Raw genomic sequence first — 17,449 nt, 5'->3', positions numbered from 1 at the left:
GCTGTAGTGGCATCCCACATACAAAATAGAGGAAGCTGGGCACAGATGTTAGTTCAGGGCCAGTTTTTCTCAGCAAAAAGAGGACTGGCAGCAGATGTTAGCTCAGGGCTAATCTTTCCTCAAAAAAATAAATAAATAAAAACATATAAAAGCTTGACTGTAACAGATAACCTGAGGGGATAAAAAGAGTAGAACAAGTGTAAGATCCCAGCAACACTGGGGAAGTGGTGAAAGCACTAATTTGGCTCTCTCTTGCTCTACAAGCTGGCTAAAGAAGTGTATTCTATTTGGGGGAACCCACTAAGCGGTACACATTTCTCTATGTATTGTCATGCTTTGATAAAAAAAAGTTTTTAGAAGTCTCTCAAAAGATTATTACACTAAGCTTCAGCATTAAAACAAGAAGTTACCATGAATGTAGAGCAACAGGTACATTCAATATTAGTAAAGTAAATAGTTGTTGCAACAATCACCAAAATTCCATACTTTTTGGAAAACAAAACCCAAATGCTTTAGAGGATTTAAAATAAGACACCACGAATAGCTGGGTCAGGTAATGTTACTGAGAAATGCCATCAAAGAATTTCCTATCATATATGAAACAATGCACTAAGGACAGGAAACGTGTGAAATCCCTCTGAAGAGATGGAAGGAATCTCAGAGCAGAGAGGCAGCAAAACTTGCAGATGTGACTTGGAAGAAAGAGTCCAAATCTTCAGCAACACTTTCAGTCTTTAAAGAGTAGGAGAGAAAAAGGTAGTAAAGAAAAGGTAAACAAATTATTCATCTGGTGTCTAAAAAATTCCTTTAAGAAATGAATTTTAAGAAAAGAATTCTTTTAAGAAATTCTGCGGGGCTGGCCCCATGGCAGAGTGGTTAAGTTTGTGCGCTCCGCTGCAGGTGGCCCAGTGTTTCGTTGGTTTGAAGCCTGGGCGCGGACATGGCACTGCTCGTCAGACCACGCTGAGGCAGCGTCCTGCATGCCACAACTAGAAGGACCCACAACGAAGAATATACAACTATGTACTGGGGGGCTTTGGGGAGAAAAAGGAAAAACATAAAATCTTAAAAAAAAAAAAAAGACAAAATTCTGCATCACCAATACCCTCAATATCATGGAGGACAACATATTATGTAGAAAAATGCAAAGTGATCAGAAAATATTTTAGAAATGTCAGACTCAAGGTGAAGTTTTGCCAATACATGAAAAGTATTTTATCTGATATGCATTTCTTAAATTACAGGTGAGTTTAAGTCATGACATATAATAGTCTGAGTTTCCTGTTTATGTTAAACAAATGTCTTATTTTATTGTCTTAAAAGAACTCTATATGCTAAGGAAATGACACCATTTTCAGTCATTCAAATTTCATATATGAACTACTAAAGTAGCCTCCTAGTCTCCCAAGACTTTATACAACAGCCAGTGTGATCTTTTTAAAACAAATAATTTCAATCTCTTATCAAAGATCCCGAAAGAGTTTCTCATAGCTCTTCAAATAAAAATATAAACTCCTGCCATAGGTGGTCTTTTGTGATCTGGCCTACTTTCCCACCTGGTTTCACATACTCTTTTCCTTACCCCCTTGCCTAACAGTGTTCCTGCTACTGCCTATAATTTTTTTTCCCCACAAATACACCAAGGTCTAAATGAGGACTTTCACTCTTGCTGTCCTACTTAGAAAGCTCTTCTGTTCCTCCACTCCCCCATGCCCCATGGATGACTCCTTAATTTCCCTCAGATTTCAGCTTAAATGTGCCCTCATGCAGGCCTTTCCTGATGGCCTTGTCTAACATAGGTCCCCCTATACTTATAGCACCTTATTTGTTTCCCTCAGATTTTGAAAGTTGCCTAGAGGTAATTTATACATCAAGTTTAAAAAGAGCCCATGCCCTATAGCAACACTCAAAAAGCTGCCTTTAAAAAGTTGGAGACAGAAAAGGTGGTTTTAAAAATGTTAAAAAAAATTATGACATTTAAAAAAATGGGTAGAATCTATATATCCAAGAACAAGGCTAAGCAAATCTATTTACAACTTTGAAGATATTAAAATCATTGTTTTGGAAATTATTTATTAAGAAGTTCATATGGAAATGCTTACTTAAAAAAATAGACAACTTAGGTTTGTTTCCTATGTAAACTAGAAAACTTAACACACAAGTAAAAGAAGAAAATTATGACTCAGAAATAACCACTGGTGACATTTTGGTTTATATGCTTCCAGGATATTTTCAGTGCACACATATATATATATATTTACAATATATTTTTTAATAAAAACATGTTCACACTCTGATGTGTAATTGTATTTAAAAATCACACTATATTACATACATCCACATCAATAAATATATAATTACATTTTAATGACTGCATTATATTCCATTTTATGGACATACATAATTTTTAAAACCAATTAGCTATTATTATGAATTTAGGAATTTTCCAGTTTTTCATTACAGCATAAAACTGAGAAGACTATGTTACTTATACATGCTTGAATGCAGTTCTTTTATAAAAGCTCAGAAAAAACTGTTAGGTTAAAGGTTATGAATAGTCTCACTTCGGACACACATTGCTTACATGTCCCCCAGACAGGCTGTATTAATTTACGCTTCCATCAGAAGCCTAAAAGAACACTGCACCCTCACCAACACTGGGTCATTCCACTCCTTTTAATATAATATACAATGTAGCAACAAATGAACACTGACCACACAAAAGAAACTAACGGGCTTGTGCTGGGGAGTGGGAGAGGGAATGAGAGAGGGAGGGAATGTGAACAAACCTTAAGCTGCAGTTCTCTCAACAGTGTTAGTCTCTGCATGCCTGTCCTGGTAGAACACCTGCAATACTGAGCGTGACTCTAGTGCTTACAAAAAAATACTGACTCCATGCAATTTTTGCCTTATACAATCATTTAAAACCCAGCCCTTATTTTAAGTTAAGCCTACAATGAAATGCCAAGCAAAAAAGAAAAGGCACAAAATTTATTGAAAAACCTTAAACATTTAAATGAATACCTACTATGGGTCAAGTACTAGGAGTAAAACACTCAACAACTTAAAGTTCCCACCTTACAGTTTAGAAGATACATAATTAAACAGGCAATACTGTGAAAGTGTGAAAAGCGTTGTTAAAGCAGATATGGGATACAATACCTAAAGGATGCATACGCCAGGTTAAGGTCCAGAGAGTGAAGAGTAGCAGCAAGAGGTGTGGCCTGAAAGACAGTTAAGAGTTTGAACATGAAAGGTCTTGTAAAAAGATTTTATCTTAAAGGAGGAAAAAGGCAGTGGAGAATTTAAAAGTCAAATGTAATATAATCAGCTTAGTACTCTCAATGGATCACCCTGGGAGCACTGTGGAGAACAGAGGAAAGGAAAGCAAGCTATATAAACAGTATCGTTCACTGCGTTATTGCTGCTTGTTACAAAACACCTGGAGAGGAAAATGGATGAAACAGGTTATGGTACATCCATATGATCAAACACTAAGCAGCTATTAAGAACGAAATAGAACTACATATGCTGACATAGAAAGATATGTTTAAAAAAAGATATGGAATGAAAGGTATGACAACTTTTATGAAAAGAAAACAGTATATTTGTATGTACACAGAACAAAGTCTGACAGAAGGTTCACTTGTCCAGTGTTAAATTTCTACGGCAGCAGAATCTGGGAATGAGGAAAGGCTTTCCCTTCTCTTGTGTAGGACAGAGGTTTACAGTTTTTTTCTCGCATGCGGTAGTTTTATAATTAAAAGCTACCAACAAGAAGAATAAAAAATAATAGGAGGGTACTGTGGTAGCTGCATACAAAACATTGGAACAAAGTAAGATTTGAGTCAGGGAAACGAGTCATGAGGCCATTGCAGTAAAATCCAGGTGCAGTCCTCTGGGTGAGACTGAGAGTCCACAGCTGCTGGTGTGCCAAAATTAGTACATAAATTCCAATCCCCAACCAAGCAGAGCACAACCCCCCTTTCTGAGTACCACTTAAGATGATCCCCTCATGCAAGGACCACGTGCACTTGGGATCACTTTCCAGCTGGTGCCTGCTACTGCTATACCCTTGAGGGCTGCTAATCCTAACAGACCAAAGGAATACTTGCATCCACAGCATGACTGCAGGCTCTCCTTTCCAAGCCATACATGAATCGTATTAGACCCAAGTGTCCATCGTCTTCTTAGAACCTGCTGGGATTTCATCCATCCTCCCTCCAAACTGTTTTGACTGGTCACAGGCGAAAGTCTCAGCCAACCCCCAGCTCTGATCTTAGTTTCTCTCTCAGTACTGTCATCATGACAATCTTCTGTATTCCTCATGCCCCATCCAGACACCCCAAATTCCTGCCCTTCTGGAAACCGTTACCATGGTGCACTCTGAGATTCCCGAGTGACAAGCTCTTTGATGTCCTCGACAACTTCCCTAAACTTTCCCTTCATTGCCTCGCATTAACTTAAACTTGGCTATGCCCTGGAAAAAACCTACTTGACAACAATCATCAAAGAAGGGCTGTTTATTTCCACTCACACTGTGGCCCCCATGCTCTCCAGTATTGCTTCTAACAACCGCAGCCTCTCATAAAACCCCTGCTTTGAGGCTCCTTATCCCAGCTGGCATCCCACTCTCCGTCTTTCTTCCTTGTTGCGGTCTCTATTCCACTGGACCCTCCTTCCTACACTGTGCTGTTTGCTTTGCTTCCTCCCCACTAGAGGCCCACTGCTAACCAGACAGGACTTTCACATGCATGAGCATCTTCTTCACTAAAACCTCTGAGAGGTCGTTCATCCATTTTACTCTCAGCAGACAATCTTACCACAAAACTTCCAATCTCATGTCTATATTTTACTAGCTAGCAACAGGGGGAAGGGCTACTCTTGGCCAGGGAGGCTTGGGGGAGGAGTTGTCTAAGTGGACATGCTGCTACTCTAAGCAAAACTGGGGTTCTATTAGTTAAGGAGGAGGAGGAAATGTGTATCAGGTTAGCAACCAGCAGTGTCTGATCACTCGGCCAGAAAGCAGCTCTTAAGAAACCAAACAAACAGCACTGTATGGATCAGATGCTCTGGGGACAGCTCGATTAACTTACATATAAGGAAACAGGTAATTAAAACTAACCCATCCATTCCTCCTTTTCTTCTGAATGGTGGAAGCAGCCCTTCTTATAGCAAACATCAACCCTTCTATCTGTGTTCCAGGTACCTCCACCCCCTCCTCAAGAACATTATGGTATCGCCTGTACCTCTTCTAGGCCTGCATATTTAGCCTCTCCATACCGCATACATCACATTAGAATTTAAACATGTTCTAGTTCCTCATCGTTTTAAATATATTTTCCCTTGACCAAATCACTCTCCAGCTACTACGCTATCTTTCTCCTACTATTCAGACTTATCTATATTCAGTCTTTACTTCTTTGTGGTTTACTGATTCCTAAACTCATACCAACCTACCACCCATCCTCAACATGTCATTATCACCAACTAGGGTCAACAATAATCTTCACATTGCTAAATGATGTGTTCACTTTCCAAGACTTCATCTAATTTGACCTCACACAGCATTTAAAACAACTGACTTTACCTTCCTTCTCAAAACACGTTTGTCTCGGTTTGGTAAAACTCCAGTCTTTCTGGTTTTCCTCTTATCCACTAAGGTTCCTTGTTTTATCCTACTGTTAAATATAGGCGGTCTTCATGGTCAGTGGTAGACATTCTCTTTTCACACCATCCATTTTCCCTATGAAATCTCAGTCACCTCCACAAAGCCTATCTTACTGGTGTTGCTGAAATATGTATCTTTATCCCAGACACCTCCTCAGGTCCAGAACTGCATTATCGGCCTGTTCGTCTGGATGTCTCAGAATTCTGTATAAAGTTAACATTGCTAAAACTGCAACTACTACCTTCTTCTTCCATCATAGGCTCCTCCTTCCATATTTTGCTTTTTAACAAAACTAACCTGGTCAGCATCTGTAAGAGCAAGTAGCAAAATCTCAAGGGCTTCATTCAGCATTTAAAATTGGTAACTTCCCCTCTATCTGAAAACTCTCTCGGTTTCTAATACTGAAATGTTGGGATTTCCTTCTTGCTTCTCTGATCACCTGTTTTCAGTGACCTCAGCTCCATCATCTCCAACCTAAGCAAAAAAGTTCTGTCAACATTCCTCCCTATTCTATGTTCCTATCCAAATTTGTACATCCAACATAAAACATTTAACTCTACATACCTCTGTGGTCTTCTCCTTTTTCTTAGACAAGGTTACTAGATTGACTGTATTCATACACTGCTTTTAAAGAGGTCAATAAGCTTATTTTTCTCACATAAAAAGATATCCAGATGTAAGCAGTACAGTGCTGGTACAGCCATTTAAAGATGTCTCTGGGGAACCAGGATCTATTTCTTCTATAACATGCTAAGGCCACGGTTATCATTCTCCTGGTCACAAAATGGGTCCTTCAGTTTTAGAAATGGAAAATTCAGAGAGAGAATAGGGAAGGCAGAAAGGCAAAGTGCAAAACAGACAGAGAAAAAACCAGCTGAGTCACTTCCCAGTGATCTACTTTTGATTACTGGAGAATGAGGTGTATGACTACACTGGGCTGCAAGGAGGCTGACAAGAGTTACATAACTAGACACATTGGTGCTGTGAGCTAAAAGACGGTTGTCAGTAGGGAAGCATGAGCTGGTTGTTCGATTGGCTACTAGCAATATCTGCCACACCAGGCCTGAAAGTAACTCTCAAGACAATACCAATAAAGTACTACTGTATAGTCCAGATACTCTGGACATAATGCAATTAACTTAGAAATCAATAATAAGAAGGTAGCTGAAAATCTTACCCCACACATTAAAAACTGACAATTCTAAATAGCAAAAAACATCAATAATTAGACAACATTTAGAATTAAACAAGATAAATTAACAGAGCTGTGTTATGTAGCTATAAGAGACTATTTAGAGGACTATTTATAGCTTTAATGCTTATTTTAAAGAACAAAGACTAATACGATAAGCTTGGAGCCCACCTTAAGACAATGCAAAAAGCAATTCTACTTTCCCAACTCTTACAGGGTTTGTCTCTCAGTCAGAATTCTCTTGTGTGTAGTAAGTGAGGAATTCTGACGAAGGTTTTTCTGCATCGGTTACATTCATAGGATTTCTCTCCCATATGAGGGATGAGCAACCACTAAAAACTTTCCCAGAGTCACTGCCTTCATAGGGACTCTCTGATGTGTATTTTCTTGTGGGCTTTAAGTTGAGAGCTTGTGTTGAAGGCTTTTCCACAGTCACCGCACTCATGGAGTTTCTTCCCAGTGTGTATTCTCTTGTGCACTATAAGGTAAGAACTTGTGCCAAAGGATTTCCCACAGTGATTACACTCATAAGGTTTCTCTCCAGTGTGAGTTCTCACATGAGCCTTAAGAGACGTTTTTTGACTAAAAGCTTTTCCACATTGGTTACATTCATAGGGTTTCTCACCAGTGTGAGTTCTTACATGTCTCCTTAGGGTTGAGGAATCATGGACGACCTTCCCACATTCTTTGCATTCATATTGTTTCTCACCCTTGTGACTTCTCTTGTGCAAAGTAAGATAAGAAATCCTTTTAAAGGCTTTTCCACACTGATTGCACTCATAATGTTTCTCTGCAGAAAGAGTTCGCACATGCATTCTAAGGGATGAGCGACCACTAAAACCTTTCCCATAGTCACTGCATTTATAAAGATTCTCCCCAGTGTGTATTTTCCTGTGGACCTTAAGATGAGAGCTTGTGTAGAAGGCTTTTCCACAGTCACTGCACTCATGGAGTTTCTCCCCAGTGTGTATTCTCTTGTGCACTATAAGGTAAGAACTTGTGCCAAAGGATTTCCCACAATGATTACATTCATAAGGTTTCTCTCCAGTGTGAGTTCTCACATGAGCCTTAAGAGACGTTTTTTGACTAAAAGCTTTTCCACATTGGTTACATTCATAGGGTTTCTCACCAGTGTGAGTTCTTGCATGTCTCCTTAGGGTTGAGGAATCATGGAAGACTTTCCCACATTCTTTACATTCATATTGTTTCTCACTCTTGTGATTTCTCTTGTGCAAAATAAGATTAGAAATCCTTTTGAAGGCTTTTCCACACTGATTACATTCATGTTTCTCTCTAGTAGAAGTCTGCTCCTGTTGCTTACAGGATGAACGATGACAAAAGGTTTTGTTTTTATTACATTTGTAGGAATCCTCCACCACATGAAAATTGTTACATAGAGGAGGCAAATTATGTTTGAAGTGTATACCATGTTTGGAGCACGTGGACTCTTTTTGTGCTGTTCGAGTTCTTTCAAGATGCCACAGGGCACCATCATATTCATAACTTTCACAGAGCTTCTCACTTACAGAGTTTTTCTTATAATTGTTTAGCATCAAATTATGTTTTAAACACTCAATATCTAAGTAACATTTATGGCAATGTTTACTGGTGGAAACTCTCTTTGAAAAAACAAGTTTTGATCTAAGTTTAGAGTTTTCCTCTAATTCATGACAGTCACAGAGTCTCTCCTGAGATGCTGTTTTCTTTTGGCTAAATGTCACTTGCCTCAAACGTCCCTCTGGAATCTTGTGCTGTTTTCTGATCTTACAGCATTGCCAGTCTTCTCTGAATGTAGAGGACCAATCATCCACTGTGAATCTTATCATTTTCAATCCATTGGACAATTTGTCCCCCAAAATATTCTGCTTAGGAGTTGATTCTTTGGCTTTAAGTTGAATCTCCCAGTCTGAATAGGTGCCTTGGGGAATTCTCCTTTTTATAATTCTTATCTCTTCTTGACCCAACAGGGAGATCACAGTAGGCTTGCATAATTGATATTCCACTGAAATGAGATTTATATAGTTTTCCAACATCACATCTCTGTACATACTTCTCTGAGCAGAGTCGAGCATCAGCCACTCCTCCTGGGTGAACTCCACAGCCACATCTTTAAAGGTCACTGGTCCCTGTAACCACGTTGCCGGAAATCCAGCCCCCATCCTTTCCTCCTCAGATTTTCTCACACAGAAACAGGCAGAGTCCGGTGCAGGCAGAGACCATATGGGGGATAGGTCAGTGGCCGTCATCTTGAGAGTCTGAAAGTAACAGCTGCCCACACAATAGGGTAGAGAGATCAGGATGTTTCTTTTCTTGCTTCTCTGATCCAATCAGGGCTGGGATGCATTTCACTGGGTGTCCTCCCTGCAGCCAAAGAGGCAGGTTCAGGTAAAAGAAGAAAGGTGGAAACAGGGCCCCACTGGATGCAAGGTAAAAAAAATTGTAGGCCCTCTCACTTACCTCCCAGAAACATCTGATCAGTATAAACTCTTTACTGGGATTTGTACTAACATGCAATATAGTCACCCTTGGCCCCCTTCTAGACTGTCATCTTGGTTATTTATATTGGCTTCTCCTGCAGACTGCTTCTCAGCCCTCGGTGGAAAGAGCATGCGTTATTAAAAAAATAAAAATTAAAAGCTAATGAGAACCAGTCAAAAAAGGCATGGTTGTTTAATTAAATTTCATGAACATTTTTCAACTTTTAAAGTTAATTTTTTGGAATGGAAAAGTAATTTTCCTGCTAAACACAAACGTTTTAGGAAAATTTATTTGTCCTATATGTAACTTCATGTTTACCTGAATAACATCACATATGATTACTAGGGCTGATAATTTGGCTGCTACCCTACTGAGGAATTTTATTGGAGTTATTAAAAGTAGATATGAGACTTTGAAACAAATGTTCATTTGATTACCTCCAATTTAATCTCTCTCCCCAAAGTCTATATTTCCTTATGATAACTTATTCCATCTAAACCTGGACAGGAATCAACAAAGAAGCATGAACAACGTTCCAAGCTTTGGGAGTGAGGCTTTAGCCATATTAACAATATTAGACGTCAATTTTTTTTTTTGCTTTTTCTCCCCAAACCCCCCCCAGTACATAGTTGTGTATTTTTAGTTGTGGGTCCCTCTAGTTGTGGCATGTGGGATGCCACCTCAACATGACCTAATGAGTGGTGCCATGTCCACGCCCAAGATCTGAACTAGTGAAACCCTGGGCCGCCAAAGCAGAGCGTGCAAATGTAACCACTAGGCCACAGGGCCGGCCCCAAATGTCAATTTTTTTATGGCTGAATAATTTTTACAATGGCTTTAATATAAATAGCTAAACAACTCAGTGTAGATACAAAAGGTGAATACCTGCATACTTTAAAGATTACAACAAATCATAGCATAATTTATTATGCTAATATTTTTACAAGTCTCACTTTTTGAAAATTAAATAACCTTCAAATGCAAGCATTCTACCTCAGTATTATACTTCAGTAGAGTTCAGTTTTGATGGACAAAATTATACAATTTTTATTTATTTATTTATTTCCAAGGAAGATTAGTCCTGAGTTAACATCTGCCAATCTTCCTCTTTTTTTCTGAGGAAGACTGGCCCTGAGCTAACATCCGTGCCCATCCTCCTCTACGTTATATGTGGGACGCCTACCACACATGGCTTGCCACGCGCTGCCATGTCCACACCTGGGATCTGAACCAGCGAACCCCGGGCCACTGAAGCGGAACGTTCAAACTTAACCACTGTGCCACCGGGCTGGCCCCTACGATTTTTATTTAGACAAAGATCTTGGACAGGCGGATTGTATTCTGCCACTTTAGTATAAATCATATAGAAACAGATTTCTGTCTGATTTGCTCATTGCTGTATTCTGAGTACCTAGAACATTCCTCAGCACATGGCAGACACTCGACAAATATTTACTGAATAAACTGAATGAATCTATGGCAATTAAGGTTTTGTGGAGGAGCTACTTTTTCACATCCCTACGCTTCTTTCAGAAGGAAAACAAAATCAGAAAGTTAGACTTCCTCTTCAAAAGAAGGAAATGAGTTTGCTTTCTGGTTAGAGTTGTTAAGCTATGAACTGTATTATAGCATCATTCCTTCATTCCCCATAGGTTTTCTTTCTAGTTACAGAACTAATTACAAAAACTAAAAGACTTTACCAGACAACAGGAAAAGATATCTGAATAAATGGAGAGATCCACCATGCTCATGGATGGGAAGACTCAACATAATAAAGATTTCAAATTTTCTCGAATTAGAATTGCATTGGCAATTTCATTAATTTACACATCCAATAGAGATTTCTTGAAACATGACAATGTGATTTTAAAAGTTTTATAGAAAAATGAAGGCATATGAACAACAAGGCAGTTATTAAAACAATGATTTGCCCTATTATATTTCAAAACCCATTATAAATCTCTGGCAACTTAGAATGATAGTGGGGCAATAATAGAAAACAAAACAGACTAACTTCAGAAACAGATTCATGTGTAGCTAGACATTTAGCACATGATAAAGGCAGCATTTAAAATCAGTGGGAAAAGGATGAACTAGTCGTTAAACGGTATCAGGACAAACAGCTGTCTGTGAAAAACATAAACCCTACTTCACACATTCCCTTTCCCAGATGGATCAAAGACATAAATATCTAATAGGAATTTCAGAGGAGGATAGAAGGAATAGAAAAAAAGCAATATTAGAGATAATAGTTGTTTTTACCCCAAGCTGAAAGAAAGCTATAAGTCCTTGATCTTCAAATGTATATACCACAAACCATGCTGATTTTTTTTTTTGCTGAGGAACATTCGCCCTGAATTAATATCTGTGCCCATCTACCTCTATTTGTATGTGGACTGCTGCCACAGCATGGCTGCTGATGAGTGGTATAGGTCCATGCCCGGGAACTGAGCCCGGGCCAATGAATTGGAGTGTGCTGAACTTAACCACTAGGCCACGGGGCCGGCCCTGAATAGATTTTTAAAATCCACTGAACATAAACTGTAGAATGTCACAGATAATGAGTAAAATTTTAAAGTTACTGGGAAAAAAAAAAGCAAATTACCTACAAAGGAATACCAATCATACTGACTACAGACTTCTCAGCTGCAAAAGTAGACATCAAAAGACCACACAATATTTTTAAAGTATTAAAGGAAAACAATATCAACGTAGAATTTAATAGTGTGCTAAAGAGTGAGAGCAATATAAAAGACACTGATGTATTTCAAAGCAACAACAGCATCCTGAAAGATGCTCATAATAAGACAAACACACTTGAAACAACATTGAGATATAATTTCTCTAAGGCACACTTTAAATTAAAAGAGAATTAAAATTGCATGAACCTTATTTGGACCATGAGTCAAAGAAATTGTTAAAAAAAAATAAGCATTTAGGAAATGGAAACTTTGAATACTGCCTAGATATTTGATATTAAGAAATTATTGCTAATTTTGTAGGTGTGATAATAATGTCCTGGTTATGATTTTTAAAGGAGTCCTTATCATTCAGAGACAAATTATGAAACATTTACAAGTAATACATCATGTCCAAGATCTGCTTCAAAATACAGTGATGAACACTATTTCGCTTTTCTATGTTATGAAATTTCATGATAAAAATTTAAAAATCATCAGAGAAGTATTTCATTTGCAAAACATAAGTAGGATGTTATAGGATTTTTTTAAGTCAAATCACACTATAAGAGGCCTCATGAAATTTAACATTAATATAACAAAAAGCTAAAATAGGTAAAAAGGCTTACAGTTGAGGAACTCTTCCAGAAAGCAGAACCCCTCCATCCAAATAAAGGAATGAGAGCTCAAAGGTAAGAAAGTTATATGATCAATTTCAAAGGCCCCACACTAGATTATTCAGAGTTCCAGAAAGAAAGAGAAAACGGGAAGAAGCAAGAATCAAATAAATACGGGAAAAATTCCTAAAAATAACAGAGTATCTAAGGACTGATCTATCAAAATGGGTAATTTCTTTAAAAGATTGGAACTAAATATATCACCATAAAATTTTTGAATACCGAAGATAAACTGATAAACCTAAATGTTCCAAGAGATGATGAATTGTTTATATACAAAAGAATAGTAACAGGCACAGAATAGGACTTATCAACAGTAACACTGCTCCAATTTCTATCTAGCTTTGCCAGCTTTCTGAGGGAAAATAATTTCCTATCCAGGACTTCTATACTAGGCCAAAATACCAGTCAAATATGAAGACAAAATAATTTCTACTCATACACAACCTTAATCTATGTAACTCATACAGACCCTTTTTCAGGAAAGTAATAAGATTATAATCCACTAAAAAGGGAACAAAAACAAATTTCCAGAGGCCAGCTCGGTGGCATAGTGGTTAAGTTCACATGCTCTGCTTTGGGGACCTGGGGTTCACAGGTTTGGATCCCAGGCGCAGACTTACACCACTCAAGCCCTGCTGTGCCAGCACCCCACGTACAAAATAGAGGAAGACTGGCCCAGATGTTAGCTCAGGGACCATCTTCCTCACAAGAAAACAAAAAAGAAGTTTCCAGGAAACAGGAGATCCAACACAGAGATGAGGTGAGGATAAAAGGAAGACTTAGTAGACCAGTGTGTGGCGCACCTAGAGAACGTCTAGACTGTAGGAAGATGGAAGGCTCCTGGAGACAGGTGTTCAAAAAAAAGAGAGAAATGGTAAGATTATATGACAGCTTTGACCTTGAAGAAAACGGAAGAAAGGCATCTTACATAGGTTTAAGGAAGACAAAGCAAATGAATAAAAAAAGGCATTAAAAACAAGAAAAGTAAAATTTGTACAAGAAAGAAACTTCTTATGGCTCAGCAGTAAACACTATTTATATAGTCATCACAATAAAAACACTAAACATGCATTTAACCAAAATTTGTGAGAAAACATTACAATACTTGCAATATAATTACATTTTGATTTAAGGATGTAGGAAGGAAGGCAAAGTCTAAGAGTCAAAATTCTTGTTTAACACAATAAGAAATTGAAAAATGTCTCAAATTAAACAATTAAATTAAAAGACTGAAGACAATTCAAAGCTAGAACTGCTTAAAAATTTGAAAGTGGATGCCACTGAGAAGAAACGGGGGCCTCCTGTTTTATTATGAGCCTTTTAACATATTAGACTTTCAAAAATGTATATACCATCTCTTGGAAAGTAAGTGTAACTATAGGACCAGGAACAGAATTTGCCTCCCCAAAATGTGTCTCTTTGGCTTGATTATTCTGAATGAGTTATCACCACAGATAATTCTAACTGTAGTAGACAGGATGGCATCTAGCAAGGGCCATTTTATCAAAAGATCTCTTTCGGGTCTCATTGTCTATACATGGCCCAGCAAACATTTGCTTTTCTCCATGTGAACTGTCTTCCTCCCCGTTGAAGACCTAAACCACAACGACCAACAGCCTCTTGTCTTTAGCTGAAGATGGTGTTTAAGGTGATGGCTTTGGCCACTCTGGCAAGTTACTCAGTTTTCCCGGGTCTCTCCCATGTATACATGTTATTAAACTTTGTTTTATTTTCTACTGTTATTCTGTCTCATGTCGATTTAATTCTTAGACCAGGAAGAAGGACTTAGAGGATAGAAGAATTGTCTTCCTCCCCTATAGCTGATAAATAAATGAAAAACAATAGGATACATTGGAGTATATGAGGAAGCCATCTGGTTTAAAACTAATTCAGCCTGACCATGTTTTTTCAGAACAGCTGACATGACCTGTGGAGCACACACTGTACATCTGCTTTAAACATTCAGGATGTCCCAAAGACAAGAATGATGCCCTTAAAGATAAAGATGTACCTTAGCCCATATCGGCATTCCTTAAGGACGAGCATCTCTTCCTAAAAACTAAAGATTAATTACTGACCTGCTGTGCTCACCTTGTGACCTCTGACCTGCTGTGCCAGCAAAGCAGTCTCATGACTACTGTGAAAGGGACATTCCTATTGTACATGATGTACGCTCTTTATTGCCAGATAGTACACAACCACTCTGTACACCTTACTTCTTTGGTGCCCCTCCTTCCTGGGGAAGGAAGGCCCTGGGCTACAGTCCTCAAACCTGGTTCATAATAAACTCACCCCAATTTTGATTTATAGATTGATTATGGATTATTTGTGGGACATGGCTATTTTCAACTGATGATTATTAAAAAACAACAGACACAGGAAAAGCTCTGAACACCTAGTAGAACTTACCCTTTCGTAAGGGAAACCTACATCTACATAAGAGAAATCGCCATTTGTAAGTGCCTTCCTCTCTGTGCCAGGAAGAGAAGGATGACTATAAATCTCCAGAAACTTTTATCAATGGAGAAAGCAATGACTTAAATCTGCATTAACAACTTCATCCTTGCTTACTGTGCTTTTCCTGGTAAGCTCCCATAACTGACTCCATTTTAACGACAGGATGTTAAGGCTATTTTTCAGGGCCAGCGAGCCAGCCAGGAGCGTGCACAGAAGAGAAAATTTTGATCTGCCAATCGAGCCTCACCCTGCCAGTGCTTCCGCATGCCAGCCTGCCCTCCCTGCTCCCTTCAGCCTCACCCCTTACCTTGGACGGGTGAAGCAGATTTGAGAGCCTGGACTGTGCAATAAAGTCCTTCTTCTTTCAAAGACTGGTGTCAGCTTCTGTGCACATCAGGAGGCGAGCCCTTGCTCGGTGACATGAATAAACTACAGGAAAAACAAATGAACTAAGCAATCAAATCAAGAAATAGAAAAACAGCAACAAAGTAAAAGAAAATTTAAAAATAGAGAGCAAAAGTTACTCTAACAGAAAACCAAAATACAAAGAGATAAGACAAAACCAAAATACAGATCACAAAAACAATCCAAACCTGCTTCTTTGAAAAGATTACTGTAGATGCATATATAGTAAGACTAATAAAGAAACAAGAGATGGTGGCCTAGATAAAAGACCCAAAAAAGGAAAAATAGCTACAATCATGACAGCAATTTTAAAACATCACGAAAAAGCAGTTATTTAAAAAGTCAGCAAAAAATTACTATACCAGAATAGTGTGAACAATTTTATGCCAACAAACTTGAAAATTCAGATAAGATTAACAATTTTCTAGAAAAATGTGTCCACAATTGACTCAGTAAAAGCTACAAAACCTAAATCAATCAACTACCACTAAAAAAGTTGAATCAGAAGTCAAATATCTACTCCTAAAGATTTTAAGGCCAAAACATTCAAGTGAAAAACTATTTTGCAGAATAGGATATAGAAAAAAAGCTGTGCCTCCCATATTATTTGTGACACTTGTAAAATCTTCTAAGTATATCACAAAGAATGGTGCTGCAAGGAGAGTACAAAGGAAAAAGATTAAAGTGCAATCTTAATTCAGAACACTGAAAAATCCCTAAGGAAAAAGCTAGTAAATTGAATACAGCAGTACATTAAAGTAATAATATCACATTCAAGCAAGGTTTAACCAGGAATGCAAGAATGGTTGAAAGCAGAAAAACTATTACTGTTATTCTGACGTTAATAGTGTAATGAACACTCTTGTACCTATCACTATTCTGAAACATATCTAGGAATGATACTGTAAATATTTCAAAATTTACATGTGAATAAGAACTCTTCAAAAATCATAACCAGAATATTATCACACCAACAAAATTAGCAGTAATTCCTTAATATCAAATATTCAGGCAGTGTCCAAATTTTTCTATCTCATTTTTCTTTTGGCTGAAGAAGACTGGCCCTGAGCCAACACTTGTGCCAATCTCCCTCGCTTTACACGTGGGACGCCGCCAGGGCACGGCAGCCGAGCGCCGCAGGTCCGCGCCCGGGATCCGAACCGGCGAGCCCCCGCCCCCGAAGTGGAGCGAGCGGCACTGTAACCACTGGGCCGCGGGGCCAGCCCCTCCTAAGTGTTTTGTTTCATTAAAAAAAAAAAAAAAAACAGCAGTTTCTCTAACTCGTGATCCAAAGAAGGTGCATACAAGTCTCTAAACTTCGGTTGCCTCAGCAAGGCGGCGCCTCAGCCCGCGGCGCAGCCCCCGCCCCAGCCCTCCAGACAGGCGCAGGCCACAGCGGAGGGCTCGTCCGGGCGCCTGCTCCCTGCCCCGCTGCGGCCGCTCCCGCGGGGCAGAGGGCACTCGCCGGGCTCCGCGGAGCCGCAGCCTCCGGGACCCGCCGCCTCCGGGACCCGCCTCGGCCTTCGGGCCTGTCCCGGGCCGCCGCCGCTCGCACGGCCGCCCCTCTGCCCGCCATCACCGCCGGTCGGCGTGAGGGCTGGGCCGCCCACCGCCCTCCCCGCCACGTGTCCTCCCCCGCCACGCGCCCCACGCGCCGCCCTGTCCTCGGGTACCTGCTTCTCGGCCTCGAAGCTCCCGGGCCGCCGCGAGAAGGGAAAAGAGCGCGCCGGGGCGGGCGGCGGTGCCCAAGGCCCCGAAGCCGCGAGCTCTGTAGCCACTCCGACTCGAGCGGCGGGACTACATTTCCCAGCAGCACCTGCGCCGCCTCGCTTCGCCCCGCGGAGGGATTCTGGATTTCGCGTCCCTGCCGCGATTCTCAGCGGAGGGG

General features: G+C 39.6%; 1 protein-coding gene across 5 annotated transcripts in view; it reads right to left on the bottom strand.

Annotated features, from left to right (window-relative positions):
* The window catches only part of ZNF891 (zinc finger protein 891), a 30,724-nt gene extending 13,277 nt beyond the window's left edge, over nucleotides 1-17,447 (bottom strand). The window contains exons 1-4 of one of the 5 annotated variants that reach the window (XR_006885232.1): nucleotides 17,235-17,447; nucleotides 15,464-15,585; nucleotides 3,163-9,224; nucleotides 52-732 (exon numbers count right to left, since the gene is read on the bottom strand). Coding sequence is in view for 1 of the 5 variants with exons in the window: in XM_046639117.1 (XP_046495073.1) it covers nucleotides 7,223-9,109 (1,887 nt within the window). In the remaining 4 variants the exon portion in view is untranslated. Of the gene's footprint in view, nucleotides 1-51; nucleotides 733-1,047; nucleotides 9,225-15,463; nucleotides 15,586-17,234 lie in introns of those variants that run through there. The other 4 variants (XR_006885234.1, XR_006885233.1, XR_006885235.1 and 1 more) reach the window with 4 other exon arrangements.
* Between the last annotated feature and the right edge of the window lie 2 nt (nucleotides 17,448-17,449).

Source organism: Equus quagga, chromosome 15 (genome assembly GCF_021613505.1).
Source record: "Equus quagga isolate Etosha38 chromosome 15, UCLA_HA_Equagga_1.0, whole genome shotgun sequence".
Classification (NCBI taxonomy): domain Eukaryota; kingdom Metazoa; phylum Chordata; class Mammalia; order Perissodactyla; family Equidae; genus Equus; species Equus quagga.
Note: the sequence above shows the minus strand (reverse complement) of the source record. Positions and strands in the feature narration are given on the sequence as shown.